A 12,168-nucleotide genomic window follows, 5' to 3' on the forward strand; every position below is an offset into this window, starting at 1 on the left:
GGGAAATTTCAAACTAGGCTTAACATAGTGGCTAGTTGTGCGTGTTTTTTTTTCTAGTAAAATCAGCATTTTTTCTGATTTTTCCCGTATTAAATTACTTACCGGAAACACCTTTCAACTTGGAATAATGTGGTAAACCTAGCAAATTTTCCTAATCTTAAAAGAGCGCCATTTTATGTTTCATCAACACATAATCTGAGCATTCGTTGAGCGATTTTTGTCTTAGCTCCGTACGGACCATACGGATTGTATGCCCCTATCGGGAATCCTCGTCGGCATTGCCGACCTCCGATACGTACGATGCGGACAGATGAGCGCGTTCTCATTTGAAACAATGGTAATAATAATAAAATCCGATGCGTGCGATACGTGCGGTCCGTCCGATGACGGTAGGTGTGCGCTTGCCTTAAAATGGTTTCATTTTCTCCTAAAAGCAATTTCTATAATTTGCGCGTGACAAAAGCGTTTAAAATAAAACACCCTGCCGGCAATATAATACCGGTAGATGTTAAATTACTTTCTGTCCAAAACTTTTAAAGTTTGCGCTTTAAAATATGAAACCACTAGCAAATTAGCCCGTCATATAACGGATCTTTGTGTTTTATACCCCTGGGCTCTAATTTCCACTAAAATGTTTCTTAACCAAAGTTACGCTAAACTAAACAGAAAGCTTCGGAGAGCTGTATACCAAATATAAATTTTTATATATATGCCGTTATACATAGTTTTCCAAAAATTGTGGAATAGAATCGAAGTACAGGACAGTGATGGGCGCTATCATATCTTTTTTGAATCTGATACTTTATTTGATAGTTGGAAAAAAATCTACCTATCATTTGACCGATTTTGATAGTGATAGATCAACCTATAAATGATAGGCTTGAAAAATTGAGTTTGAAAGTTCCGATTCCTAAGGAATTTTTTTGATACTTTTCCTGATTCATTAGTTTTTAAGAATATTTAATTTGATTTAAATTTGATAGGTATTGCTACCTATTAAAAATATTTGAAAGCAAAAATGATATTTCTAATATATTTAATAAAATTTTAGTGAATTCCTTCCTTCCCTCTTCCCGGTAGGTCTGGAGAGAGATCTACCCGAGGCCGACTAGTAGCTACTACGCATCAGCGGTGCGCAAGTACGTCATCACTGACGTTAGAGAGAGAAAAAACAAAGTTTCAAATTTCTAAGCCTAACGACTCGCGCCGTCGCGACTCACGCGAGAGTAAATTTTAGCGGCCGACGGTCCGGAGAAAAAAATCGCGCATGCGCCTGAAAAAAAGAGCCTCGGTTAGGTCTCAGGGCTCTAACCCGGAATCTGCTAACTCTCGCCACCCCTCCCACGGTCCCACCCTCCCGGTGTGAACGAAAGTTTCAAGCAATGGACAATATGCCGAAGGAATAGGTAAAAAATTGATAGGTGCAAAATCCAAAATATTTTGATAGGTAAAAAATTTATAGGTGCGAAATCCAAAATATTTTGATAGGTAAAAAATTGATAGGTGCGAAATCCAAAATATTTTGATAGGTAAAAAATTGATAGGTGCGAAATCCAAAATAGTTCGATAGGTAAAAAATTGATAGGTGCGAAAACAAAAATATTTTGATAGGTAAAAAATTGATAGGGGCGAAAACAAAAATATTTTGATAGGTAAAAAGATATATCGAAATAAATGTGCCCAACACTGGTACAGGATAATGCGTTCTAAAGATCATTTTGTGTCGAAAATGTGCTATGACATTTTGCTCCATCTTTTATTAGAAATGGCGGCAACGAAAAATGTCCTTACAACTGAAAGAACGATTTTTGTTGCTCATTTTTATTTAAATCGATAAAAATGTCTATTCAAATGTTGTAACCTACATTTAAAGGCAAACCCAAATCGGAAATGTTGAATTACGTTTCCCAAATAATTTGATTAAAGAAAAATATTAGGGAGGAAGGGGAGTTGTTAATAGACATTTTCCCCTCCGGTTTTTTTCAACCGTCCCTCCGTGCATGGATTAATAACTTTCGGTGAAATGTTCCTTTTTATTTGGCAATGACGATACAATGGTAAAATTGTAATAAACTGTGATATGATTGGTATAAATTGTAATTTCGGTTAAATGTTCCTTTAATTTGTCAATGACGATACTATGACAAAATTGTAATAAACTGTAGTATTAAACTGTGTTGCCACCACCAATCTTAATTTTTACACGACCCTCTTTTAGACATTGTAATTTTGGTGCACTACGGGAATATTTGTACAAGGTTGGCATTGAACCAGCTTTACAAGCTTGGCGTTGCTTACTAAAGTATTGCTCTAGCGGGTCTTGATTAAAATGGTCTGTTAGAACAAACTTTGCTCCTTTATCCAATAGAAACGGCACTAGTTCCAAAAGGCAATTAGCTAAAATTCATAACTAATTAGAAATAAGGTTTAAATATCTAGGAAAAGTAACTATTACTTGTTTGCCGCAAACCCGACAAAGTTTCCTGGCTAAGCAACATTTTGTTTTTTTCGGATCGTTTCATGGGTTTTTCAGCAACGTACTGTTCCCACTCTTCCAAATAAACAAGGAATACATCTTTCAGCCACTAAAACAAATAAATTTAAGTAAGGGTCAAATATCACATATTATAGCAACCAATTTACCTTAAGTCGAGAATCGTTTTTCGACGTAAAAGGGCGAATATTTGGGTTTCTGGAATGATCAACTAAATGTCCAACGTTCATGATGTCGAACCATTTATTGAATATTTCAATAAATCGAATTAGTTCTCGCGATGATTCCCCGAACTCCAGTTTCATGGCGTTAGCTACTGATTGACTGAGCACTTGTGTGGCATATCGAACTTTCATTCGATTCTGTAAGTTAATGTGGTCAGAAGTCAATTTATGCAGTTTTCTTAAGTTGCCACTTGAATTAAGATCTTTATGATATAGTTCCTTGATCTTGTTCCAAGTTAAATTTTCACCATTGATCTGCATTAGCCTGTATTTGCAGTTTTCAGTGCTGTTGGCTAAACAATTACGGACAGTTTTTATTAAATGTGGAGAGTCAAATAAGAAATAAATCCAGCGGTCATCGGCACCAGAGTAGGGGTTTTTTGCCTTGTAGTAATCTTGTTCAGACATTGCATTCATGCGGAAACACTTTCTATTGGTTGCAGCGCCATCACCTACAACACAGATAATTTTGAAGCCAGCCAGTTCCAGTTTCCTAACTGCTTCCCATATTATACTGTCAAGCTTCTCTGCAGTAAGAGAAGCGGTTGCAAAATACGCAAATGGGTAAATGTATCCTGACGTTAGACCTCTTAGCATTAACTGAAGTATGTGAGTAGCTAAAGGCTTTTCTTTGTACAATTCTAATTTGCATTGTGCCAAACGTTCTGTCACATCATTTAATTCAGTATAACCACAAATATCCCCAGTATCAACCCTATAAACTAAATCCTCCTGGATTTTTATTTCATCTAAAACTAGGCAGAAATATTTCTGGTGTTCAAACTTTTGTAACTCCTTTATATCATTCTTCATTTTTGTGAATATCTCTGGATGAAATCCAGTTTTTGTTCCAAAATCTGAAGAATGACGACGTAGGGTACTATTGGAAGGTAATTGTAAAATTCCAGAATCATTTAATGCCTTATAGAGTCCAGGAGACTTTTCGTACATAAAGAGGCACCATTGAACTACAAGGGGATGCCAACGTCTGGCACTGGGCTTGGACTTTGCCACAGCCAGTTGGCTCTTCAAGAACATGGTTGAGAATTCATTTTGGTTCTTGTTCCAGGAGCTCCCAGGCTTCTCTGAATTCTGTCTTTTATCCTTCAAATGGCCATCTTCATGAGGCTTCTGGCTTAAATTTGATTCAAGAATGTTTAACAGAAAAGCGTGCTTATCATCATCCACTGTCTCCCCTCGCTTCTTGATATGTCTTTCAAGTTTAATCTTCTGACGTTTAATTTTAGCCTTTAAATTTAATGCACTGTTCGTTTTCTCTCTCAGCTGACTAATAAGTTCATCTTTTGACAAATTGCGGTAAGGAGTTAATGTTTTTTGGTTATTATTTTTCGATCTTTTTGCCGTAATTCTAAAACTGTCTCGTTGCTTTATACAATAGAAACATCGTCTAGTTTTTTGTTTTAATAGAGCTAGGCAGCACCTTTGACTGTGAATGGCACCCAAGTAGTCTTCAAATCCCAAGGGTTGCATGCGGGTTTTGAAAATTTGTTTGTACTTTTCTTCGCCGTTTCCAATACATATTCTTAACTCTGACATAAGGGCAATGGTTTTCTGTAGTTCTTCTTGTGTTTGAATGCTTTCAGGCAATATTGCTAAAATTGAGGCATCACTCACTGCATGATTATTTATCTTGTAAGAAGCTTGTAACTTTTCATTAATAGTAACACCTATTACAGTTAAGCCAGTACCTTCATGGATTTTTCTAACAGTAAAGTTATTCTCAAGCAATGTCTGTGACCAACCTAATAGTATAGGAAATTGATGAACCATTTTCCGCAAGTTCGGAGGATCATTATCTTCATATTTAGAGTCCACTGGTGCTTCGTTTGCAGAGTTCACTAGTGCATCATTTGCAGAGTTCACTAGTGCATCGTTTGCAGAGTTCACTGGTGCTTCGTTTGTACAGTTCACTGGTGCTACGTTTGTAGAGTTCACTGGTGCTACGTTTGTAGAGTTCACTGGTGCTACGTTTGTAGAGTTCACTGGTGCTACGTTTGTAGAGTTCACTGGTGCTACGTTTGTAGAGTTCACTGGTGCTACGTTTGTAGAGTTCACTGGTGCTACGTTTGTAGAGTTCACTGGTGCATCATTTGTAGAATCCATTTGCATTTCCTGATATAATAAGTAAAATTTTAATCACCACATCAGAACCATAAGAGTTAATTGCAACTCAAGAACACTAACTGCGGAGTCTTCACAGATTAATATTGAACTTTTGGGTTTCAATATAGATAACAACCCCTGGAAGAGTTAAAAAACTTAGATTAATTGTGGTTATCCTAATAATTAAGTTACCATATTTATGAGTATATTACTTTGACTTCATGAATGGGATCAGGAAACAGTTCTGTCGGCCCTTTTCCACCGACAAAATGCTTGGAGCATAAGTATGTGTCCCCACTAACCCGTTCGATTGGGTAGTCTTCCCTTGCAAGCCAATCGATCCACTTCTTACATTTGTCATATTGTCTCTTTGGTTTTGGGAAGTTCACGAAAAATACACCCTTCATGTGTGGTTTATGATTATACTGGGAATTGCTAACACAACCGTTATAAACACACCGTTTCTTCCTCATTTTACAAATAATATATCTATAAGGATATTAAATGCATAATTAGAAAGATTTACACTCTCAAATTAATTAATATCGTTATTAACACCAAACACTTACCAATCCACAATTGTCGAATATATTCAAACTTCAGAACAGGTTCGTAATTGCAGAAATAACATAATTAGTACTGCACAACCTATGAATACTTATGAGGTTTTTAATATTTACTCACCAATTAACGATTTCTCCTCTCTTATTAAGCATTAATTAAGTTTTTAATCACAAAATGTCTCACAATACAAATCCCGCCTCAATTGGGCGCCGCCATCTTTAAAATCCGCGAAACTATTTATTTTGCCTAGAGATGGCGCAATATCTACATCCGGTTTGGTCCAATAAATTGGGGGAATGAAGGGGGGAATCAATGACTACTTCGGAACATGTAGTTGGCGATGGAAATACATGGGAAACGCGGTTAGTGGACTATCCCTAGCGTTAGTTAATCCATGCTCCGTGACTGCCAGAACGGACTGTTACACGTCGATTGGAAGATAGCGCCCGGTGAGACTTGGTACCCAGGGAACTTTTCAAAAGCGAGAAATTCCCCTAGATTTCATTTGTCGCGTTATCCTCTCCCTTTCCAGTCGGTATACATTCTCCTTTATATAGTGGAACTCTTCCTTAGAAATGATACACCCGCGTTTCTGGTTAGAATTGTCTCTTATTATTTCCATAGACCGTAAATATAACTGGTGGCAGAAATACATAGCTTTCTTCCACTTGGAACCCCATTCTAATATCTGGTTGAAGGTAAGGGGAAGGGCTTAAAACTTTGTTAAACCTCAAGTTGCTCTTTCCTCGCCATTCATTGGTTATTGACATTTATTGGACAACCATCGACCCTAGGTGCACTCGTTCATACGACGCAAAGTTCAAAAACATTAGGAGTGACGTCAGGAGTTAAAGTAGACAGGCTCAGTGGCAAGTTAAACATTCCAAGTAGAAGAAATCTACGTATTCCTGCTAGTAGCGATAGAGAGCTTGACGCCATCTACGAGTAATGCCCGCAACTAACTGGTCATACGTTACCAACAGACAGACAAGGTTAGTTTTATTTTTCATTTCAAAGGCAAAATAGTTTTGTATCCTCCATTTAAATATTAAGTTTGATATTAATTGTTCTAAGGTTGTTTTCTAGTATATCTTCGTTCTGTTCGTAGAGAGAAGTATGTGTGTATACTAGAGTTGTAGAGTTCTAGAGCCCGAGGTTTTAATTTCCGCTTGACTTCCGTTCGCTTACCGGCAAAACGCGACGACTCTCTCTGATAACTAAATTTCAATCCCACACCGTACCATACCTTCTATCCCATTTATTGCTTTCGCTTTTACTTTCAAAAGCGTACGTCACACTCATGTAGCCTACCGCAGTTTTCAAAGAATTAGTTTATCAACGTTTCTCAACAAAAATACCATAATTTAACTCTTTAGAAGTAAAACTTTGGGTGGATCTTCTTTTATTCCTACCTACGATGAAACAAAGTTGGGTATCTGCAAATTGATAACCTGATCTATGTCCTACCTAATCCAAGGCTTGGAGGAAAGAGGAGGCTGGAGTAGAAAATCTCTGAACCTATAACGTGGCCTCAGCACCCCCATCTACGGCAACGAAGAACTCCCAGCTTCTTTGGTAGAGTCGTACGGAACAGAAACGTAGATGATTCTCCCTGTGTCTTAAATATAGAAGCTAGTTCTCGTACAAACACAATGGCGCTACGCGGCAGCACTCGACGATCCCTTACTAAAGGGTAGTAGCGTGCGCGAGGTACTCTGGGAGCCTTTTATTGCCGTGCATGGCCCACCAACATTTCTACCGCATCTCACTATCTCCTCCAACCCCAAGGTATCTCGATGTTGAACCAAGAGATCAACCACTTGTGGATATAAATAATTGTTGCACATTCTTCAGAATATCTATGTTTAATCCGGCTGACTTAACGGGAGCAATTTATGTTTAGACATACGTTTATCCCCATTGATATAACATTAATAATTTCTTTAAAATATTCCCATGTTGAAGGGTGTACGGCTAGAAGGCAGCAGACTTCAATGGTGGTTATCACGCAGCTTCTGATGTTAACGTGGCATTATTGAAAAGAAAGTTTTAATGGAATTTTCTTTAGTTATAATCTACCTTGATGTCTTTGATTTTAAAATGTCTTAAGGCGCGAGCAACTTCACATCGTGTACCCTTTGTATCTTATTCAGTGGGGAAAAATCCGATGAAGTTTGTTCAATGTACTACTGTCACTCGACCTTGTTTCAGATAGGTGGAAATATTTTAGAGAAGATGAAGAGTTTGGATTTTGATTTTTCAAAAGAATAGACACATTTGTCCCCTTCTTCAACAGCTATTTTCTCAATAGTAAGATAGTCTATAAATTCTATTTAGCTCTTGACCAGGTTTCAACCGGTAACATTGATAGATTCCATTCAGACATAGAAACTTAATAGTAGATCATCAACTTATGGATTTATTTCAAAATAAAGCCGAGCTCTATACCATCTCTATAAAGTCTATCTTCTGACCAATGCCCGGAGAAAAAAAAAACATAGATTTCATATTTTATTTTGAACACATATCGTAAAGGTAAAATTTCTGGGTTTTGTTAAAAAAAATAAAATAAAAAAGTGAACGTAAAATAAAATAGAATCGTACCCTATATCAGAAGTAAATAATTCTTTGATGAGAAGTGTTTAACATTATATATAGGTAACTTAAACGGTTTCCCAGACCTTGCGTGTGCTGGTTCCTATCCTGAGATTCTAATCTTCTGACTTAAGAATCTAAATACTAAATAGGACGTTCTTAGCAAACTTTATGTCTAGGGAACTCGCCTCCTTCCCAACTCAATGACCAAACCAATTCTAACGAACCTTCCCCAAATGTTACAGATATTATCAATCATGCAATTTGGCAAAACAGAGAATATAAAGAGGAGGTGTAGAAGACTCGAGTAAAGTGTTCTCGCTTTGGAAGGTTTCCTCTAAGCTTCCGGTGTGCGCGTGCGCATCTTTCTCCGCCCTGTTATTGGTTGCAACACGGTGAACCGGATATTAGTGGGAAAATATAACAAATAAATGAAAAAGAAAAGCGAGAACTACCAAAATGGATTGCCACGGCTGCTAGCTTCAACTCCCATTTTTTTACCCTCCTTGGGCAACTCAAATTAACGAATTACTGCGAATAAAAAACAAACATTCAACAATTATCTATCTATGATGAGGTGGAATACTTCATTTTAAAATGGCCTTCTGTTTATACGGAGAGAAACTTCGCACATGTCCTAAAGAGTAAAGATAGCGGAAGAAGTAGTTTCCATTTTTTTCCCGAGGATTCTTTGTGTCTGAAAGTTTCTAGCTCCACCACAGAATCTCACCCCAGTCAAGTTATACCCTTGCAGCTTTGAAACCGTATAGTTTTAAACCAAGTTATAAGGAAAATAAAGGTACTTACAAGGTTGCGAAAGAGAACGTAAGAATTTCATTCTTATCGTTATTTCCTTCCAATGAACGCCTGATAAAGCGCCACAAAAAAAAAGAACCCCAACCCCGAACATAAACTAGTCAAGTCTGGACAAAGACCAATGGGATAGAATTTTGCGTTTCGCTTCAACTATACCGTAAAGGTTTGGTAAGTAAATGCAGAAGTGAGATGAGACTAGAAGTACTGAGCTAACCAAATTCTTCACTCGGCGAAAGTGAATATTCTTGATAACACACCAACGGTTGGCCCTCTAGTAGCGGTTTCTGAATTTTCCTTCCAAAACGTGAGACGCTCGTGGCGGTAAACGGCCGAACTAGATTCAAGGAGCCCCGTCCGTGTTCCGCAGCTTTAGGTTGAGGGGAATGGGGTAGGAAATGTTTTTGGAACTCGACCAATTTTTTTCTCAGTAGTGTAGGCGCGATGGAAGCGGCATAAAATCCTCAAATTTGTTCACTAGTGCCAGGATCTACTACCAATGCTAGAGCTCTTCACTTCTAGTCTCATCTCACTTCTGGTAAATGCAATTTAAATTGAATAAGGACTTTGATTTCAAAACTTGGTAAGTTGTATGTCCCGATATAATTGGTCGATAGCGTGCGCCATATCCATGGTGGGGCATGAGCCCCCTCGGTCTGGGTGCTTTTTCATAATACGAATCGATTTCTGATGTTTTTTCTACCTCGCGCGATCTTTTACGTTTACCAATTTCAAAAAAAAAAGAAAGAAAGAAAGAAAAAAAAAAAAAAGAAATTCGAACTCCCGATCGTCACTCGTCCATATAAAATAATTTTTCTATCTTCCCACCTCTGACGTCTGTCGTCTCGCTTTCTCTTAAACGATGATGAAGTCATCATTTTTTACTATTAAATAAATTCAATAATGTCAAATCTACATATTATATATATTTGAGAAAGTTATATATTTTGTTTGATCTTCGCGCACAGTCACAATTATTTAATTTCTGAATTTGAGAAAATTGCGTGGTTGAACTTGATATCAGTGCATAATAAGTTAACGTCAAGGCAGTTGTGTAGATAAAAAAGTTTAAGTGGCAGTCGAAAATTGACTCAGAAAAAGGAAACCCAGACTTGACTTGACGATGCCTTTGCAAAACTAGTCGTGGGGCATTTTAATTATACGCTTGCTTCAATTTATGTGGTTTGATATCTGTAACGCTGGATGAAGGTTCATTTGAAGTGATTTGGTTCAGTTCTTTTCAAGGTTTGGTCTGTACTTCCTGCAGCGTTATGCTATCGGGACAAACAAAAAGTGTGTTTGTTTCTAATTAATCCGTTTCAAGATCACATCAGCTCGTGATCAAACGTTACAAACAGACATACAGTAAAATTGGGTTCGTTGCATATTGATCCGCTTTGTGTAATCAACTAGTTGTCAAACGGATCTAGCGTAACAAACAGACTGTGTCTGCTTTGTATCAGTAATTTAAATGATCAACTTTTTGGTCGAAGTAAGTCGACTAATTGATCATGCCTTCGTGTATGATCAACTGGTTGTAAAAGTAAATAGACGCCGGAAGTGCTTCGTATCTTCTCTGATCAACTTGTGGTCGAAGTAATAGATCAAGAGTTACAAACAGACATACAGTAAAAGTTGGGTCTGTTTCGTATTGATCCGCTTCGTGTAATTGACTTTATGATCAACTAGTTGTCAAAGCAAACAGACGCCGGAAGTGCGATCTGAAACTTAAGACTGGCTTTTTACTGATAGGTTGGTAGACCATAAATTCGGTGTAATTGTTTTTGACTAGAGGTATAAGGGGTATGTTGCGAGTAGTTTCGGTTGGGTTGCTAGTAATTTAATTTAAGAAAGACTAAGCTGTGAGAGGATTAAAAGACGAACTAAGATACTTTGTGTAGTTTCTTTAGAAAGTTGCAGTTTTAAAGACACACTAGCAACATCCGAAAGAAAAAACAAAAACACACATGGAAAGATAGTCATATTTTTATAATCGGGTAAAAGATGTTAATCGCGACTAATTGGATGAACAGCGATTATGGGCTTTTCGCACCCCGCCATACATTTCCGTGCGCATGTCATGATAGTGTGCCTTTGAGTTTAAAGCGCAAAGGTGCAGGGTAAAGAATTTGGAAAGATTAGGGCCGTGTCGGAATTAAGTCACGCTAGCTTTACGAACTTCGTGTTAAAAACGTGCACCACTCACTATAAGTCTGTAATTTAATTTCGGGACAACAATCTTGTAATACATGGCGCAATAAAGGATGGTTCGGATCATAAATACTCAAAACTTGAAAATATAACACAGATTCTAATTACTCGGTTTAGGTACAGAGTGGAAACTAATGATGTGATGGGCCCAAACCAGCCTGAGATACGTATTGGTGAGAGATATTGCAATTTTACCGAATAATCGTTTCTAGGTTAATCATTACCCGATTAAGTAAGGTAAAAATCGGTTGATGATTAGTAAAATTCGGTTAAAAATTGGTAAAAATCGGTTGATGATTAGTAAAATTCGGTTAAAAATTGTTAAAAATCGGTTGATGATTAGTAAAATTCGGTTAAAAATTGGTAAAAGTCGGTTGATAGTTGGTCAATGACTGGTCACCAACCTTACAGGTTTGTAAATAAGTCACAGTCTTAGTGTGGACATCCTTTTGTAGATAAAGCCATAAAATTAACGTAGGAACTATTTTTGTAAACCAATTTTCCATCATCATTAGGCCTATTCGTAAAGAGCTTTTTTCATCCGAACCATCCTGTATTGGTCCCCTAATTCTGCTACGGTTTACGGTTTATCCTTTTAGAAACTCAATTAGTGACCCAACTATAGCGTTGGAGCGAAAAAGCGTTATCCAATGTTAATACGCTCTGCCAAATAAATCCCCAAACGAAATAATACTCGGCTGCGTAAGTAAAGATCGTTTATACAACCAACGTCGTTCACAAATTGTTACACAAAGGATTGTGGTCTTTAATTTAGTTGTGTTGGGCCTAACGACCGCATAATACACAAAGAGTGTTCCATAAAGATTGGTATGGACGGAAGTACAGTGGGTTCTATGGACTATTTTGAGTCGAACATGGTATAAGTTCTATGCCAACAGTGTTTTATGGATGACCCCTGAAATTTAGGGGTCATCCCTAAAACCCTCGAACCATAACGAAGTTACATTTTCGATTCAAAATCGTTAATAGAACCTACTGTATTTCGGACCCACCACTCTTTGTATAAAAGGATTGTTCGAGACGTTTATACTCCCTTTAAATAAGGATTTAGGCGTTACGAACTCCAATATATATTTCCCCTGACCATACAGTTCTAAGGAAAGCGTTGAAAAAACCAGGAAG

At 37.4% G+C, this 12,168-nt stretch overlaps 1 protein-coding gene across 4 annotated transcripts; it reads right to left on the reverse strand.

Annotated features, from left to right (window-relative positions):
* Nucleotides 1–2,100: 2,100 nt before the first annotated feature.
* On the reverse strand, nt 2,101–5,800 carry LOC149673893 (uncharacterized). Of its 4 annotated transcripts, XM_089839674.1 has the most exons (8): nt 5,527–5,800; nt 5,412–5,439; nt 5,055–5,331; nt 4,924–4,980; nt 4,428–4,851; nt 2,644–4,352; nt 2,456–2,585; nt 2,101–2,397 (listed from the first exon to the last, which is right to left on the reverse strand). In XM_089839674.1, the coding sequence occupies exons 3-8, from the start codon at nt 5,313–5,315 to the stop codon at nt 2,168–2,170; spliced, it is 2,811 nt and encodes a 936-aa protein (XP_089695800.1). In that variant the 5' UTR covers nt 5,316–5,331; nt 5,412–5,439; nt 5,527–5,800; the 3' UTR covers nt 2,101–2,167. The 4 variants fall into 4 exon arrangements, with proteins under 4 accessions (XP_089695800.1, XP_089695799.1, XP_089695801.1 ...); XM_089839673.1 differs by having other exon boundaries at nt 2,644–4,851; XM_089839675.1 differs by having other exon boundaries at nt 2,297–2,410; nt 2,644–4,851.
* Nucleotides 5,801–12,168: the final 6,368 nt, after the last annotated feature.

The sequence above is a fragment of the Phalangium opilio genome, unplaced genomic scaffold (genome assembly GCF_054372755.1).
Source record: "Phalangium opilio isolate 3A_F unplaced genomic scaffold, DU_Popi_V2 ptg000048l_1, whole genome shotgun sequence".
Lineage (NCBI taxonomy): Eukaryota > Metazoa > Arthropoda > Arachnida > Opiliones > Phalangiidae > Phalangium > Phalangium opilio.